This window comes from Setaria viridis, chromosome 9, assembly GCF_005286985.2.
Source record: "Setaria viridis chromosome 9, Setaria_viridis_v4.0, whole genome shotgun sequence".
In the NCBI taxonomy this organism is placed as follows: Eukaryota; Viridiplantae; Streptophyta; class Magnoliopsida; order Poales; family Poaceae; genus Setaria; species Setaria viridis.
The window spans coordinates 46989743-47008317 of NC_048271.2; the positions used below are offsets into that span (position 1 = coordinate 46989743).

The following is an 18575-nucleotide window of genomic DNA, read 5'->3' on the forward strand; positions in this document are numbered from 1 at the left end:
GGGAGTAGGAAGCGGAGGCGAAATGGCGAACTCGAGACGTTTGGCTGACTTGCGGGCCCCGCTAGGCTGTGTGGGTAGGAGTTCCGGTGGGTCTCTCTGGTTTTTGGAATTTTTGGTGGTGGCTCCGGGGTTGCTTTCTTCCCCACGAGCGTCCACGGATCTAGGCCGTAGGAAATGTGAGGGGAAGTACGGCGGCTCGCAACTGCCGTTAATGGACGGTCAGATTGACAGGGATGCTCTAGGCGTACCACTGAATTTGTACCAACGACGCCAGAGTGTGTGCAGTAGGAAGTGATCACAAGGATTCAAAATTAAGTGGACCCATTGCTTGCTGCGTCCACTGACTACTGTTTGGAAGTGTCAGAACCAAGCGGTAAACAGATATTTGAACGTTGTCCGGTAGAATATTTTTCCAAGCATTTTTAGGTAATGTCATTGTAAAGGTTGTTTTACAATAACGTTGTTTAGGTTTCTTTCAATGTTATAAGTAGGAAATGGTTTTGCACAGATATCAAACGGTTTATAGTGTTTAGGCATGATCTATTATCTTACGATCTTATCTTTCGGTGATTTATTGGCTTGTGGCGTTAGTTATCACTATGCTACAGTGGCATAATAAATGATGTTAGAGCATGATAGCGAAGGGATATTATGTCATGATGGGAAGATAGAGGTATTAAACTCCAAATCTTATACCAGGACCGGTAGCAAGACAAGCCACAATGAGATTTGCTAACAATTATTGTGCCATTTTTTTACCCGTACTCCGTGAGGGTCTAAAAAAATGTTTGGAAACTTAACATCGTTCTACGTACTAGTTGTTTACAAGTAAAAAAAAACGTCATTCGGACAATAAGGGATGTCAATACTCCTATGTTCAACTACAAAGTACAGACATCTTTCGAATAAACAAAAAAGAAGAAGGTACGAGCATATAAAGATGCCATGAGCGTTTGAAAGATCGCGCCATTCGCTAGCTGTTGGTTGCGTCGCTAGCTGATCAGTTGCTCTGGTGAAACACTGAAATCCCTCGTGTTGCTCTAGCAGGAATGAGGCGGCGGCGCAAGCCGACGAGCAGAGTGGACGGTCGCAACGGGTGGACCGGCTGGCGGAGACCGACCGGCGACCGCCCACCTGCCCCGGGCCTCGAACCCCCACCGGTCACGCACGCCTCCGGGCCACCACGGCGCGGCGGCAAACAGCACGGGCCACAGCTGCCCGCCGCCATACGGGGGATCCGAGCCACGCGCGCGTACCGGTCACGCTTCGGGCAGGTGGGGTGGAGCCCCCCAGGGGCGGCGGGATCCCGTGCTCCGGTCCGCGCAGCGAGCCGGCGGGTAGCCTCGCGACACGCGAGGGTGTTTTGACTGACTGCGTTCCATGGCTAGGAGCTCGGGATGGACGGTGGGGTCTGTGCGTTGCATGCGGATGCGGTTTCCCTTTTCTGCGTTGGGGTTTACTGTACACTATTTGAGCATTGGAGCAGGATCTGGAGTACTGTGGCGGTGAGCGGCTTTAACTTTAGGTAGGAAACAGCATCCCGGCCCATTGCGCGCATGGCACGTGGCGGGTTGGCCACGGTTGGGTGCCGCACGGCTGCGTGATCCATTGCCTTGCACGGCGTGGCAGGGCTGAGGAGCCAGCGAGGATTGGATCGGCTGGTTCTGTGTGTTTTATTTTGTAGTAGCAGCAGTACTGCTGATGGGTGATACGTATACCGAATCCTTCTCAGGACGCAAACCTCGTTGAGGGACAACAATGCTGCATCTGCGATGTGCCTCGGCTTCAACAAAGAAATGGTCTACACGACCATGCTACAATAACTTGTGTTTCATGGAGTAGCCACTCCCTACGCCAATCTGGCTCCACCGGGATAATCATCTCTTGTCCTCGCCTTGGCATCCAACACTCCACTATAGAGATTTTCTAGTTTTCAGTCACTTTTTCGGAAATGAAAAAAAAACATGATGTTTTCCCTTGCGCGAGCATTGTAGAGCTTTTGATAATAAAGAAAAGTATAGGAGGGAAATAAAATTATGAACCATTAATCATTGCCACGTGCATCAAAAGAGCATGAGAGCATCCATCCGCCACTCGTATTGGAGCGAAGTTCCAAGAAAGACACGTCATGGGTGTCATTTTCCCATCGAGTAACGCCTACTGGATTATGATGCCAAGCTGGAATTCGGATGACAGTGATCCACGACGGCGAAAGGAAAGGGAAATAAAAGGATGACAACAGCCTGAATATCTTTATTCGCGCTGCACATAATCTTTGCTTCTAGAACCAGGAGGTGAGCTGTCCAGGACAAGTGGAGGGGTCGAGAGCAAGCGCGTCCATCCAAGAATCCCTGAGGCCTGCATGATATATATAACACGCCGCAAGGCCGGTGCCCATCATGGGGCCGGTGACGAGTCATGAGTTGGCTGGCGTCTCTGATTTCGCGGGAAAAAGACGGATTAGATAAGATGATGCTGCATCATCAGATGGAGTCATCATCGACGGGGATAAGGAAGATCAGAAGATGGCATGCACTGCAAAGCGCGTTGTGGTAATATAAACCGACTCCGGCCGGCGAACCGGCGGCGCGGAACGTGGCCGTGCGTTGGGTGGTTGACAAAAGGAAGAGCGGCTGCGAAAGCAGTGCGTTGGTGGGAGTGGAATCGAACATGGCCATGTGTTGGGTCCGGTAGGGGTAGCTAAAGCCCCCTAACGGCTTGATTCTCCCGTGATCTTCTGAGCTCGAGTGCGGATTTTGGCGGTGGTCACTTGCTGCGCCCGCCGCGTGGGGCAGGAGGGGGCGTGTTGTTGCTGCTGCCGGATGGTCCTCCTCTCTCACTACTACATGCTCTCCTCTCCTGCACTGGAAGTCTGATGAAAAGGATTGAGAGCTGAAGGCTGAAGCTATGCAGAACAGGGGAGGGTAAACCTGTTTCCAGTTCAACGTGGACGACGGAGCAATTGACCATCCACAATTGGACGTTGGACCGAGAATGTGGAAGCAGTAGGGTAGTAGGGAGGCCCTAGGCAATGAGCGTTGCCTGCCAGCCGCCCAGACTGCCTGTCAACAACAACGACGCCCGACGCAGCTTTTCTTTCCATGTTCTTCTTTTTCCCGCCCCCCCCCCCCCCCCCCCCCCCCCCCCCCCCCCCCCCGCGCTCTGTTCGAGAGAAAGAAAAAAAAAAGAAGTCGCATTCGAGAGCCGATGTTTCGCTGTGGGCTGTGGCTGACGCGAGGGGAATATGCCCCTGCGGCCCTGCTCGTTCGGTCCCTGGCACTGGCAGACTGGCAGAGCATGGAGAGATGCCTCTCGGCTCTCGCTTGTCTGCACCTCCGACCTCGTGAAGGAACAGCAACAGTTTATTTTTTTAAAAAAACGGGGTTCATTTGATCGTGGTGGACAACAGGAGACACAGCAGCGCAACACCCCCCCAAGCAAGTAGTAGGATCAAAACGACTCGTGCCAAGACGTGCACTGATAAGAACTGGGCTGCACATGGCGGAGGCCCAACAGAGGTCCACACAAACGTTAAGGCAGCATATCTATCGGCCCAAGACGGCCCAATGAATACCAAGTCATCGACTTCACCCTTCGCACCGCGAGCCCACCTCTTTCGTCTTCGTTCCCCTCTCTCCTCGCCGTCGTCGCCGTCCGTGCGAGCCATGGATCCAGTCGCTCCCCGACGCGGACGCTTACCGATCCACCTCCTGGTGGTGCTGCTCACCGTACTCGTGGCCCTCACCGTGCGGTCCCGCGCCGAGGTTATCACCCTCACCGAGGAGACCTTCTCCGACAAGGTACCCCCTGCCCTTCTGGGTCTCTTCTCTCCGCCTTACCTCCCAGTTGAGTCGAGGATAGCTCTAAAGACTTGTCACCCCTGTGCTGCACTCCGTGCTGCGCTCATCAAACCAAGGATTTGCTAGACAGATCGGCATGCCTAGTCATGGAACTCTGGCAGTTTTATGCCAAATCACTTCGATGGGTTCGTAATTCCACTCGACGTTATTAAACGGATGGACCATAACCTTGGCCTGATACAGGCATTGCAGAGTTCAAATCTATTATTAGCTAATACTGAGTACTTTCATATAGATATTGGCATAGCTTACACGCTTACAGCCTTACAAGCTGCACAATTAATCAACAGAAAGTGCTACTGCAGAGCTGCTGTCCTGTTCCGTATGCATGCAGATTCAAGTTGCTTTGATGCCACATGTTTGTTTTGGTCAATCGAGTTTGATTCTGTGAAATTTCTCTCTTGTTTAGATAAAGGAAAAGGACACAGTATGGTTTGTGCAATTTTGCGTCCCCTGGTGTAAACACTGGTAATGAATGCTTCACGCTGGGATGGATGTTGGTTTATCATGTATAACTTTCTGTTTTCCAGGAAACTGATTTGTTAAGGGTATGCCATTTGCAGTAAGAGTCTTGGAACACTTTGGGAGGACCTGGGAAAAGTTATGGAAGGTGAGGATGAAATTGAGATAGGGCAGGTCGACTGTGGTGTCAGCAAACCAGTATGCTCCAAGGTGGATATCCATTCCTACCCAACATTCAAGGTGTTTTATGAAGGCGAAGAAGTAGCAAAATATAAAGGTATACTTTGCTTCATGGGTTCACCATGCTTTTTGCAAAACATCCATCTTAAACCATGTTTGGGTCTTCTAGTTTTGATCCACCGCCCTTATGAGCATCTATGGGTTATGGTCAGAGTAGGAGTCGGATTTCAAAGGCTAAAATCTCAGTCACGTTAAACTGAATTTTGAATTTTACATTTTAAACCATCTGTATATTAATGAAGCGCCCACTTCTGTGAAGAATTGACTTTTAGATCAGTAGGTCATCTCACCTATGGCTAAACTCACTTATCTCTTCTATGAATTTACTTTTACTATCACAGGCAATAACAAGTTAACACGTGACTGAATGATGATAAGAATATCTCATATTCCATAATCAGTAAATAGGATGTGTTATTGATCAATTCGATCATGCTGATTTACTATCAAAATGATTACACCTCATGTTGCTAAACTCTTTGGAGCTGGTGCATGCTATATATGATACTCTATTGTTCAAGTTGTCGCTTGCAAGCTGCCTGTGTAGCTAGTTTCTACCATCATCGAGGCTTATTATATGCAACCATCATCACTTCAATACTCAAAAAAGATAATGTGTGTTTTCTTATAGTAGCAGACCAGCAATCACCACTTATATTCATTCATCTGCTAGCATATACTTAACCTAATACATTAGGCATACCTTTTCCTTTATCTATTTGGTTCTAGCCTAATGTTGCCATGCCTAAGGTTAGTTGTGCGTGCCACAGTTCTTAGCCTTAGGTAGGTGTTTGGTTGTTCACTAAGCTTTCTTAGGGCAAAACTAGCAGCCTTCACCGCAGTGATTTTCGCCACAAGTGCGGTAAGGAAAAAGAAGGCCGCACTTTTTGCGTGCCGCAAGCTCTGAAGATTTCCATACCTCAGTCTCCCTTATCCTTTTCTCAATCACCGTTGCCATGCTTCAAGAGCTCCTCTGATTGGCTGGCGGACTGCACACTCAGTGGCCACAGAGCTTGGGCGCACGCGCGCTGGAGCCGCGCAGTCCTCGCCGTGGCACAGCTTGTGCCCAGCTGGTAGCCGGAACAGGCCACTCCCAACTCTCCTCAGGGAGACCTCTGGCTCAAATGCAGGGCTTTTAGTCGTGTCTGCCCCATGACTGCACTCGCCAAGGTGCTCTCAAACGTTAGCAATTTTCTTTTATCTACTTGTTTTCTTTAGATATTGTTCCTGTGGTTGGATATCAAACGTGGTCCAATCATGCCTCTAAGTTTTTGTGCTTGTGTATCAAACATATCAAACATTACTCGTTGGCAGTCCGAGGAGAGCTGAAAAATAAACATCAACTACAATACATATTCTTCACACATTTTTTGTGTCAGCCAAACAGCTACTGCCTTTGATTTGCCATAGCTAACCTTAGGCGTGGCTTTTAACAAAAGAGCACAACATTGCCACAAAGTTAGTCGAGCCACAGATGTGGCTGGCGCCTAAAGTTAGGCGTGGTAAATTTAGCCACCAACCAAACAGCTCAATAAGTCTTTCATGCTTCATAACTGTCAGTTGTCTATATTACATATTATTTTGTTTCTTCCCTACTCTAGTTTCTACTTGACCTTTGGGTCTTTCTGCCTGTTATGTTGCTTTTTCATGCAAATATATTCATTTTTGTTTGGTTTTCTGCTCTTTTTCTTTTGAGTGTATTCTGTGCTGACGTCTCACATGAAACTGGATTCACCGATGCTACTGCAGGACCAAGGGATGTGGAATCACTGAAGAACTTTGTGTTGAATGAAGCTGAGAAAGCGGGTGAGGCGAAGCTTCAAGCTGACTAGGCCAGGGGTGTTACAGCAAGCACATGGACGTAGACAAGGAACAGTATGCGTAGAACTACTTTATCTTGCAACCTTGTCCTGTATCCTGGTATTTGATAGAGTACACGGGCAGTTCCTGGAAAAGAATATACCTGTACTTTTTGAGTTTTGAGTTTCCCTTTTCGAAAAGACCTGCTAGTCCGAATCGCTGTGGAACTAAGGAAGTTGTACTCCAGACAATGATAAACTTCACTAATGATTAAAATGCAACGACACAAAGGGCTGCTTATATCACTTCGCGTTCGCCAGCAGTTACACTGGTGGCCGAATGGGTTGTAAATTTATGCATCACGTTGGCAGGTGAGTTCATGCATCTCTGGTTCGCAATCTTCACTCAGGCGACCGTGCGTTTTCTTATCCTCTAGTAACATGTGGATTTTGCCGCCAAGGAAAAATTGAGTCTTTGCAGCATCCCCACACAACACACAGCTAGGAACATTGACATGAACAACTAGGACATTTGGCCATTTTGGTAACAGCACCACCCTAGAAGCCTAGACGTGGACGCAAAACCCTACGCAAAGGCTGGCCACTGCGAGGATCGTCAGGCAACTGATGGCTTTTTTTTTTTTTTTGAAAAAGAGGCCTTCATTGCAGCTTATGTAGCGACGAAATTGATAAGGCATAATTCATAAACAGTTATCGAATTCGGAATAAAACAGAATCAATTTCGAGTTCCAGAGAAATCAATATTCACCTAACCAACCTCTTTGCGGTTCCACGTCACAAATGCAAGCAAACATATCATGTAAGAAAGCATCTCATAACTTGGACCCATGTATAAACTAGCAATGAAGGGACTCGCATTGTCACATTCCGGAACTACACAGCTAATAGGTGATATGAATCAGCCGCAAAAATACCCATGTTCCACCACAACCAAAATAACAGTAGCGTTTAAGCGACACCGGACAGGGCGAAATTACAGTTGTGAGCAACTGCAAGGCCATGTAAGAACAATGGCCTAACAAAACTTAACAGCACTAACACTACTAAGATAGATGAAAAGCAGAAGATGACCACCCTCAAACCCCCTCATTTCTTCTTGGCAGCAGCCTTGGTAACCTTGGCACCGGTGGGGTCCTTCTTCTCCACGCTCTTGATGACACCAACAGCAACCGTCTGCCTCATGTCACGAACAGCAAAGCGACCAAGAGGAGGGTACTCAGAGAATGTCTCCACAACCATGGGCTTGGTGGGAACCATCTTCACCATACCAGCATCACCGTTCTTCAGGAACTTGGGCTCCTTCTCGAGCTCCTTGCCAGATCGTCTGTCAATCTTGGTAACAAGCTCGGCAAACTTGACAGCAATGTGTGAGGTGTGGCAGTCCAGCACTGGGGCGTAGCCATTGCCGATCTGGCCAGGGTGGTTCATGATGATGACCTGGGAGGTGAAGTTGGCAGCCTCCTTGGCAGGGTCATCCTTGGAGTTGGAGGCCACGTACCCACGCTTGAGATCCTTCACAGCAACGTTCTTCACGTTGAAGCCAACATTGTCACCGGGAAGGGCCTCCTGGAGCGCCTCATGGTGCATCTCAACAGACTTCACCTCAGTGGTCAGGCCGCTGGGACCAAAGGTGACAAGCATACCAGGCTTGATGACACCAGTCTCTACACGACCAACAGGCACAGTTCCAATACCACCAATCTTGTACACATCCTGAAGGGGGAGACGCAGGGGCTTGTCCGAAGGCCTCTTTGGCTCATTGATCAAGTCAAGAGCCTCAAGCAGTGTTGGGCCCTTGTACCAGTCCAGGTTGGTGGACCTCTCAATCATGTTGTCGCCCTCGAAACCAGAGATGGGAACAAAGTGAATCTTGTCAGGGTTGTATCCAACCTTCTTGAGGTACGAAGAGACTTCCTTCACAATCTCATCATAGCGGGCCTTCGAGTACTTGGGTGTGGTGGCATCCATCTGTACAAAACAAAGCATTACAATTAGCCAAAAAGAGATGTGTCAAACATCAACAGCAATAGATACAAATGAAAGCATGTAAACAAGAAGCTCCTAGCATGTATCTCACCCTCATTCACCTTGTTTTACAAGTAAGCTACTCACACTGGAACAGGAATAAAGCAGGCAATAGTGTCGAAAAACAAAAAATAAACTATCATCATGCAAAACAGTGAGGCCATACCTTGTTGCAGCAGCAGATCATCTGCTTCACTCCAAGAGTGAAAGCAAGCAGAGCATGCTCACGGGTCTGGCCATCCTTGGAGATACCAGCCTCAAAACCACCAGTGGTGGAGTCAATGATGAGGACAGCACAGTCAGCCTGGGAGGTACCGGTAATCATGTTCTTGATGAAGTCACGGTGACCGGGGGCATCAATGACCGTGCAGTAGTACTTGGTGGTCTCGAATTTCCACAGGGCAATGTCGATGGTGATACCTCTCTCACGCTCAGCCTTGAGCTTGTCAAGCACCCACGCATACTTGAAGGACCTCTTGTTCATTTCTGCGGCCTCCTTCTCGAACCTCTCGATCACACGCTTGTCAATACCTCCAAGCTTGTAGATCAGGTGGCCAGTGGTGGTCGATTTGCCAGAGTCGACATGGCCAATGACCACGATGTTAATGTGAGACTTCTCCTTGCCCATGGCTACAAGTAGAGCTTAACCTGCAGTTTTAAGATTCAAAAATATTAACATGCAGTTTTAAGATTCAAAATATCAAAATATAAATCAGTGAACAGACCACATATCCAGTCAAGTAGACCAAGCAGAGGTCACCATCCAAGAGAGGAGATACTACTGTTCATTAACTACATCTACCTCTACACTGATGCCCTAATTAAACAAGGCCCTCGATAACAGTTAACAGGACATGCTTTTTGTTTTATTGAATTTCATTTTACACAATAAATTGCATTCAATTTACATTACAGAATACATCAAAACTAACTGAATCAAACCAAAGGATACAGAGTAAAATCTACTAAAAGTATCACCAAAAATGTAATTTCATCAACTTCCAAATATTTTGTATATACTTTTATGATTTGTATCCAGCAAAATTGTAAGGTCTAATGACATAACAGACCCTGTATTCCCAATTTACCTCAGAGAAGAAGAGAAATTCTTGTTTAGGGAACATGAATAGGGAAAAAAAAGCCGACTATCGGATTTGAACCGATGACCCTCGCATTACAAATGCGATGCTCTAACCTCTGAGCTAAGTGGGCTTTATCAACAGATATAGTGTACATCAACATATTATAACAGCATAGATAAACAAAAAATGGTCAATTGTGGAGACTCATGAACATCTATCAAATATCGAATTAATTGTGCCAAATAATTCGAGTCCTGTGTGCAAGATGGAACACCATGGATTCACTGTTTTAAATAAGATGTAACGACAGGCCCTCGCACTAGTATAGCAGAACTGAAATTTAATAGCAAAGTAGCCAACATAGCAGGACTAGGCGATAGTGAACTCGCATAACTACTAGCGAGCCCATGTAGAACACGGGCAAACATCAAAGTGGGACACGGAGAAATAAGACCCAGGAACAAATCAACGGAAATACCATGCATCTAAAGAGAAGCACCTAAAACTGGTAGCGTTATACCTCCTGAGCAGGAAGGATGTGCACAGGATCAGGATCCTCGATCGCAAAAGCTAACCGGGATGATGGATATGTAGACAGTAGACTCACCTCGAGGAGAAGAGGGGAACGAGAGGCGGCGGCTGCAGGGGAAGAAGGGGGCGAGGGTTGTTTGGACAGCAGAATGCTCCGTTATATAGGCAGCGGCGGGAGCTAGGGTTCCACCTGGAGGACCGATCCGCTTCTGGTGACCGTCGATGCGAAGAATCCGGTCTGTTGGCGACACTAGGCCGGTTAGATTTTTAGTAAAATTTCGTAGGGCTCAAGTTGCTCCCTTCTCGCACGAAATTGGCACTACTGGTCTACCGCATTTCTTTATTCACGGAGAAAAACTGATTGAGCGTTTTTTTTTCTCTACATCTGCTGCTTAAAATACTTACTAGATACGCGCACTTCGCCGCGCCGCTCATAAAAATTATGAAAAAGCTCACCTATTAGTTTTGTCCACCTCCGAATAAAATATAGATTCCCTTTACTTTATAAATTATTTCATTTGGTCCAATCTATCCTCTAATTTTTTTTATTTCTCCATGTACAGGCTGAATTTGAGTTCAAATTTTGTAAGCAGATACAAAATATGATATCTTATGTTAAAAAATTATACTAAATTTTTTCATGGTTATTTTCATAGATTAGGTATATTTAATACGAAATTAATCTTAGGTATATAAAACTATACAAAAAATAATCATGAAAAATTGCTAATATATTTTCCTAACATAGAGCATTGTGTTATAATCCAACTAGCAAAATCTAAAATTAAAACTCAACTTGCACGAAAAAAAGAGGAAAATCTTATTAGAGGTAGATTGGACCAAATGAAATAGTTCGTGGGAGTAAAGTAAGTCTAAATTTTGCTTAGTGGGTTAAGTGGACAAAGTAAATAGGTGATGGAAGTAAAATTGACTTTTTCCTAAAAATTATATAAAAAGGTTATGCAAATAATGTGTAAGAAGTTTGTATAAAAAATTTGTATAGCAAAGAAGTAAAAGTTTTGAAAATGAAAATAAAAACTCAAACAAAAATTTCAACGGAAAAATTGCATAAAAATTAGAGAACATTTGGGAAAGCAACATTTTTATAATTGAAATCCAAAAAATGAAAGAAAAATATTGGAGACAAAAATTGGAAAAAGAAATTCCGAAATGAAAGAATAGGAACACAGATTTTGCCAAAAAAAAAAAGAGGGGGGAAAATAATACGTATGCGGAGGCCCTCGTCACTCACGCGCCGCTTCGGCTTCGCCGAGTCTTCTGCGCGCTCCCCTGGACTGCGGGCCCGAGTTCATCGGAGCCGCCTCGCCTTCACCTGGGGCCACGCCTTCGCATGGGCTACAGGCCCAAGTTCATCCGCGCGGCTCCTCGACTGTCGCCGGGCTGCCGCACCGCCCGCTGGTCGTCGCTCGGACGGTGTTCTGGCTGAGCATCTGATTTGAGGAGCAGGTGAAAAGGTACAAAAATTCAAAGGAAAGAAAGGAAAACGGAGGAGTTTTGGGTTCCCGTCAGTTCTCGTCCTTTCAAGATGCAACAGTTCCGACTTGGACCCATCTGTCAGTGTCTACGAATTGTCTACAGTAACTCGAGGCCCTATCGTCCAGGCCGGGGTTGTCTACAATACTCGAGGCCCTATCGTCCAGGCCAGGGGTGCATGGATTCTGTTGCTAACTTTAACAGCATCACATTGGATGTTCGATGCTAATTAGAAAGATTAAATATGAATTAATTATAAAACTAATTGCAAAATCCTGTGCTAATTCGCGAGATGAATCTATTAAGCCTAATTAATCTGTCATTAGCAAATGATTACTGTAACACCACATTAGCAAATCATGGACTAATTAGGTTTAATAGATTCGTCTCGCGAATTAGACTCCATCTGTGCAATTAGTTTTATAATTAGCCTATATTTAATATTCCTAATTAGCATCCAAACATCATATGTTTGATATTACTAATTAGCATCCAAATATCCGATGTGACAGGTGCTAAATTTTAGTAGGGTGTATCCAAACATCCTTTAAGTACATGTCTACTTTCTTTAAAGTCAAATAAATTCTCAGTCCATTTCTGGTGATCCTCGTTTCATCCCAAACCAACATTATCCGGGTCGCAACAATCTGATTGTTGATATCCTCCCACATATGCCATCTAACTATATTGCTAAGTTGACCATGGTCATCTTTATCATCCACCTCATCCCCGCTGGCCGCTTGACTACCGCACCTCGCTTCACCTCGTGTGCCACTACCATTCTAAAGCTATAGTGCCTCTGCCAACATCTTTATTGCCCCTGTGCGACCCTGCCTCCTTCCTCCCTGGTAGCAGGTAGCGTCGATGCTGCCTTGCCACACTCCTTGCCATATCTACCCTCCACCTTATCTTCTTCTTCCCCGTTTCTTTTCTTTTCTTTCCTTTCACTCATCTTCTTCACCGGATCTCCGATCTGCACTAGTGTCCACCTTCTCCGCCACCACCCCACGTGCCATCTCCCCCTCGTAGCTAATAGCGCCACAGCTATCCTCCACGCTCACGCGGGTCGCTTCCACCCATCGTGGTCGGCAGCGACCTCGCCGCCCACGAACCACCCCTGCAACCTCCACCCTACCCTTCCGAACAAATCTAGCGTCCACCACCCCCTGCCACCAGCATAGGCCACACGTTGTCCTTCGCATCCCGACCAGGGGCAACAATCTTGTGGCCCGGCCTCGACGCCGGACAACCTGCTAGCACCATCGAGCCGCCACCGCCCTAGGCCCTCCTTTTAAGTCCACCAGCCACGGATCAACTCGACAATCCCTGACCTGAAAGCCCTAACCCTTTTCTTCTTCTTCTCCAGCTTCAACTTCGAGCAGTGACGCGCTTCTAATAGCGTCATGACAACGTGTTCTCTCCTATCGTTTGCGGTGAGTGCACGCTATCTAAGGATTTTGAGGGATATGTTATCACAGACAACTTTGTATGAATGAAGCAGAAATGGCAAGATGCATGTCATCGAGGAATACTCACATTGTTGCCCCGTGTCGCTCTCTCTAGAACGTAACATGGGTCGCCACAACCCTACCCCCTACCTCTACCACACGTTTTGCCACCGCCAGAGTTCATCGTAGGAAGTCCATGTGGCTATTTTGAGGATAGCATCGGCTAGGCGAATTGATCTATGTTGGGTTGTGTGGGGCCGGATCTGGAGGTCGTGCGTCCACCCTCGACATCAATTGAGCGCAGGTCAGTGGTGCTGGCACGCTTGACAGATGGTCCACGTGAGGGCAAGAAGGCATGCGGTTTGGGATGGGCGATTGGGCGGCAATGCCGCTCAGGCCAAGCGACATCACTGCGATTGGTGGTTGTAGGTCACGTGTGGTGGTGGGCAGCCATTGTCCGTGCGTGGTAGCTGGGATGCCCGTGGGCATGGGTGCTGCTAGCGCTGCACAAAGGTGAGGTGGTGGCACGTAAGACTGGTGCCGAATGGGTGAAGTTGGGTTCCGGTGGCAGAAACGTCGTGTGGCGAGGTGGATTTTGCGGCGCAGGCACACGGAGATGCCCAGGCGGCAGTGGGAGTGGAGGCAGTTGTGCACGGGTAAAGTTGGGGTGGCTCGGGCCCACGCGATGGCCCGCTTGGCAGCGTCGTGGTGGTGTCGCCAATGGTGCACGTCAGCAGCATCATATGGTGGTGGGATTGGCGACGCCAGGGGTGGGGACGTTAATAGGGGCAACGGAGCCGGTGGTGGCTGAATGGCGTAGGATGCCTACCTTGGTACGGCGGTTGCACCTTGTATTGTGAGCGTGGTGCGGGACACCCGCAGCATGCGGAGTTGTTGCCTGTAGCTGGGGTGCACGCGACGGAGCCTAGTGTTTGCCGAGATGCCTACGGTGCTCCACAAACGGTCGACTGCAACGTGTGCAACTCTTTGTGTGAGGACGGCATGCTGCAGCTTTGATGGTGCTATCTTCTATGAAAATCATGTCCATAATGGATGGACAGCATTGGTATTCATGCGATTGCGCTCTCCTTGGAGGCGCATCTACGGAAGTTCCCCTTCATCACATCTTATTGGCGGCAATCAGCAACCACTCGCACGTCGGGTTCGCTTCTTGCACCAGTCCACGGCGGGTAGCCCCGCATGGTGGGGGTTAGTCTAGTGCAAAACAGCATTGACAGACAGCGCAAGCGGCAACGATGGCATCGCAACCACATGGCTTGCAGCGGTCCGTGACGATCAATCCTGCATGGTAGCGATCGGCTTGGTGCTACACACCGTCGGGTGCCACTGCACAAGAGGTGACGATAACGTGTCGACATGTATATTCCTATTGGTTATATTGGCTGATTTGGAGTCTATCTTCTTTTGAATATAATCAGTTCTTTTGAATATAATCAGCAGGTCTTCCTTCTATCCTGTGCATGAAAAAAAAGCTGAAAAAGCAGGTGAAGTTCAAGCTGGTTGAGGCATATGCCATCGGAAAAAAAATCAGTTCTCTTACGCGCTACTTTTTTTTAAAAAAAAATCCCCTCCATGCCTTCCTTTGATCCCCTACAAGCCACTTCCGTTATATTGGTGTTGTGCAGTTAAATGATAATATACAGTGAGATGTGCAGAAGATTTTGCCCCAGAACGATATAAAGCAGGTTTTGGCTGTCTCCATTTCATTCCATTACAGTGAGGTGCTTCAATCCCAATAAATCATGTATTCTCGCCAAGCTACTGCTCAAATCCAAGATGTGGTGTTGGCTTTGGTGAAACTAGAAAACTAACCTATCATCCCACGAATAGATTAACCATCCACGGCAATCTTTTCTGCCAGCCTTGGATTTGATTTATTCATAACAGAACATGACCCTGCCAGTTCCACCACGACATGCTGAACCACTCAGCAAAAATGCTTCACTATAATCGCACAAATTGCAGATAATCCAGAAAAGCATTCGGCTGAACAGTTCACAAAACCTTCCGAATCCCTAAACAAGCCTGAAAATAATAAGCAACTGTGCTGAATGCAAAGGAAAAACACATCCAGCATGGAACTATAGATAACATGAATTCATAAGGAATCAAATTTCACAGCCAATAGAAACGCAGTATATCATTCACCCATTGCATTCAGAATCATAATAAGTACTTCAAAGACACAAAAGAGGTATACCACGTTCAAGACTTAGATCAACACTACTGGATAATTGGAGCAAACTATCAAACGCCTCATTTCTTCTTGGCAGCAGCCTTGGTAACCTTGGCACCGGTGGGGTCCTTCTTCTCCACGCTCTTGATGACACCAACAGCAACCGTCTGCCTCATGTCACGAACAGCAAAGCGACCAAGAGGAGGGTACTCAGAGAATGTCTCCACAACCATGGGCTTGGTGGGAACCATCTTCACCATACCAGCATCACCGTTCTTCAGGAACTTGGGCTCCTTCTCGAGCTCCTTGCCAGATCGTCTGTCAATCTTGGTAACAAGCTCGGCAAACTTGACAGCAATGTGTGAGGTGTGGCAGTCCAGCACTGGGGCGTAGCCATTGCCGATCTGGCCAGGGTGGTTCATGATGATGACCTGGGAGGTGAAGTTGGCAGCCTCCTTGGCAGGGTCATCCTTGGAGTTGGAGGCCACGTACCCACGCTTGAGATCCTTCACAGCAACGTTCTTCACGTTGAAGCCAACATTGTCACCGGGAAGGGCCTCCTGGAGCGCCTCATGGTGCATCTCAACAGACTTCACCTCAGTGGTCAGGCCGCTGGGACCAAAGGTGACAAGCATACCAGGCTTGATGACACCAGTCTCTACACGACCAACAGGCACAGTTCCAATACCACCAATCTTGTACACATCCTGAAGGGGGAGACGCAGGGGCTTGTCCGAAGGCCTCTTTGGCTCATTGATCAAGTCAAGAGCCTCAAGCAGTGTTGGGCCCTTGTACCAGTCCAGGTTGGTGGACCTCTCAATCATGTTGTCGCCCTCGAAACCAGAGATGGGAACAAAGTGAATCTTGTCAGGGTTGTATCCAACCTTCTTGAGGTACGAAGAGACTTCCTTCACAATCTCATCATAGCGGGCCTTCGAGTACTTGGGTGTGGTGGCATCCATCTGTACAAAACAAAGCATTACAATTAGCCAAAAAGAGATGTGTCAAACATCAACAGCAATAGATACAAATGAAAGCATGTAAACAAGAAGCTCCTAGCATGTATCTCACCCTCATTCACCTTGTTTTACAAGTAAGCTACTCACACTGGAACAGGAATAAAGCAGGCAATAGTGTCGAAAAACAAAAAATAAACTATCATCATGCAAAACAGTGAGGCCATACCTTGTTGCAGCAGCAGATCATCTGCTTCACTCCAAGAGTGAAAGCAAGCAGAGCATGCTCACGGGTCTGGCCATCCTTGGAGATACCAGCCTCAAAACCACCAGTGGTGGAGTCAATGATGAGGACAGCACAGTCAGCCTGGGAGGTACCGGTAATCATGTTCTTGATGAAGTCACGGTGACCGGGGGCATCAATGACCGTGCAGTAGTACTTGGTGGTCTCGAATTTCCACAGGGCAATGTCGATGGTGATACCTCTCTCACGCTCAGCCTTGAGCTTGTCAAGCACCCACGCATACTTGAAGGACCTCTTGTTCATTTCTGCGGCCTCCTTCTCGAACCTCTCGATCACACGCTTGTCAATACCTCCAAGCTTGTAGATCAGGTGGCCAGTGGTGGTCGATTTGCCAGAGTCGACATGGCCAATGACCACGATGTTAATGTGAGACTTCTCCTTGCCCATGGCTACAAGTAGAGCTTAACTGCAGCATCATATAGTGAAATGTAATTAGTAGCTAGGCAAATTATACATCTTGACTGTCACAGTACAACATTCAGATACTTGTATGTAACATGTGGTATTCAGATCAACAATATCAAGCAAGCTTGATAATATATAGCATAAATGGCATAGAGGCGACCCAGGCAACTAAACATACAGATGCCACCAGTTCAATTATCAGATTTAATATACAAAGACCTGGCACTTCATAACTGGATGGGAAAGGTAACTAGATGAGATGTACTGAACACAGTTTTCAGATCAACATCAAACATTAACTGTTAGACATAATGCATCTACTGTATAACACATGGTAGCTATAGACAACGTTTGAGAGTTACTGCTGAAATCAGTTTAACTTTCAGATTAATATACATAGCCCTCGCACTTCATAGTTGGAGGGGCAAAATTAACAATTAAAAAAGTGGATGAGATGTACAAAACCCTCGCAATTCATAGCTGGATGGATATTTTAAAAGCATATTCAGTAGCAATTATGAAATCTAGTGCGGCTACACCGTACAATGTTCAAGGAAACAATAGATCGAGCTAGAACGATGCGATGAATTAATAGTTTAAGTAGACATGATGCATCTACAAAGCCCAACACTTTACAGCTAGATCGAGCTAGGACACGAAAACACAAAGCTCGGGAGTAAATCATCAGATAACCCATAAATCTAGCGCAAAACTTAGCGATGTATACACCTAGAACAGGAAGATATGAGCAGATAAGAAGCTTATTCCATCGTTATACATAAAGCTGAGCAGCCAGGAGGGCGGATCTGGAGACTCACCTCGCGGAGAGGAGGGTGCGGAGGGACGGCGGCTGCGGGGTAGGGAGAGAGGGTTTGCAGCTCCGAATGCTTCGTTATATAGGCGGCGGCGGGAGCTAGGGTTCCTTCCGGGCCGCCCGATTCGCTTCTGACGGCTGACGATGTGAAGATCCTGTCCGTTGGAAACACCAGGGTGGCTCGATTTTTAGTAATTTCGTAGCGCTCAAGTTGCTTGCCTGACGCACGAAACTGGCACTGCCGCATGTCTTTACTGGGAAACTTATCCATCGCTTTGCTTAAAATAAAAGGTCGAAATTATAAAATTATTAAACGCTGAGGATGTGTCGGATAGTGGCGGAGATCGAGAGAATGTGAACATGGCCAGAATAATTCGGCGATGTTATAACACTTCCATTCAAATGAGCCTAAAAAATGTTAACCCTGATACTATTTCTCTTTGTGAAAAACAAAGAAAAAGTTTCCACCCTCCATAGACATGACACTGTTTAGGCTCGATTTTGGTGGTATAGCAAAGGCTACACATCTTACAACTTCGAGTCCAGTGTTCTTAAATCCCTTAGTGGATTGGCTTTATTACATAAGCGGAGTCCAACTCGGAGGTTTCAACTTTCAAGTAGTAGTAGTAGCTAGCGGGGAGAGCCATGCCCCCCGAGCCCGCCGCCCGCTCACCGCCGCCGCCGCCGCCGCATCGCCCCCATCGCCGGCCGCCACCACCCCACACCCGCGCCTCCCCCACACCTCCCGCCCGTCACCCTCTCCCTCCTCTCACCTGGGCAAGCTTCTTCAGCTTCTCCTCCCCACCGGCGACATCCACCAGATCTCCGCCTAACTCACCAGATCTGCCACGCCTGCCACCGGATCCGGCGACCTCTGCTACGGATCCTCCTGCGCCGCCCCACCCTCGGCCCGCTCACGCTTTCCAAGGAAGGAGTT

At 47.4% G+C, this 18575-nt stretch overlaps 3 protein-coding genes and 1 non-coding gene across 4 annotated transcripts; 1 reads left to right on the plus strand and 3 right to left on the minus strand.

The window, feature by feature from the left end:
- The first annotated feature begins 3293 nt into the window (after positions 1-3293).
- On the plus strand, positions 3294-6667 carry LOC117837810 (protein disulfide isomerase-like 5-1). The gene is made up of 4 exons (XM_034717585.2): positions 3294-3800; positions 4270-4328; positions 4424-4599; positions 6312-6667. The coding sequence occupies exons 1-4, from the start codon at positions 3567-3569 to the stop codon at positions 6392-6394; spliced, it is 552 nt and encodes a 183-aa protein (XP_034573476.1). The 5' UTR covers positions 3294-3566; the 3' UTR covers positions 6395-6667.
- A 515-nt stretch (positions 6668-7182) lies between these two features.
- LOC117837809 (elongation factor 1-alpha) lies at positions 7183-10252 on the minus strand. Its single transcript, XM_034717584.2, has 3 exons — positions 10097-10252; positions 8574-9055; positions 7183-8350 (listed from the first exon to the last, which is right to left on the minus strand). Exons 2-3 carry the CDS (start codon positions 9033-9035, stop codon positions 7469-7471), a joined length of 1344 nt encoding a protein of 447 aa, XP_034573475.1. The 5' UTR covers positions 9036-9055; positions 10097-10252; the 3' UTR covers positions 7183-7468.
- TRNAT-UGU (transfer RNA threonine (anticodon UGU)) lies at positions 9547-9619 on the minus strand. The gene has a single exon. It is a non-coding gene; the product is annotated as a tRNA-Thr (tRNA).
- A 4819-nt stretch (positions 10253-15071) lies between the features above and the next one.
- Positions 15072-17803, minus strand: LOC117837808 (elongation factor 1-alpha). Its single transcript, XM_034717581.2, has 3 exons — positions 17643-17803; positions 16345-16825; positions 15072-16121 (listed from the first exon to the last, which is right to left on the minus strand). Exons 2-3 carry the CDS (start codon positions 16804-16806, stop codon positions 15240-15242), a joined length of 1344 nt encoding a protein of 447 aa, XP_034573472.1. The 5' UTR covers positions 16807-16825; positions 17643-17803; the 3' UTR covers positions 15072-15239.
- Positions 17804-18575: the final 772 nt, after the last annotated feature.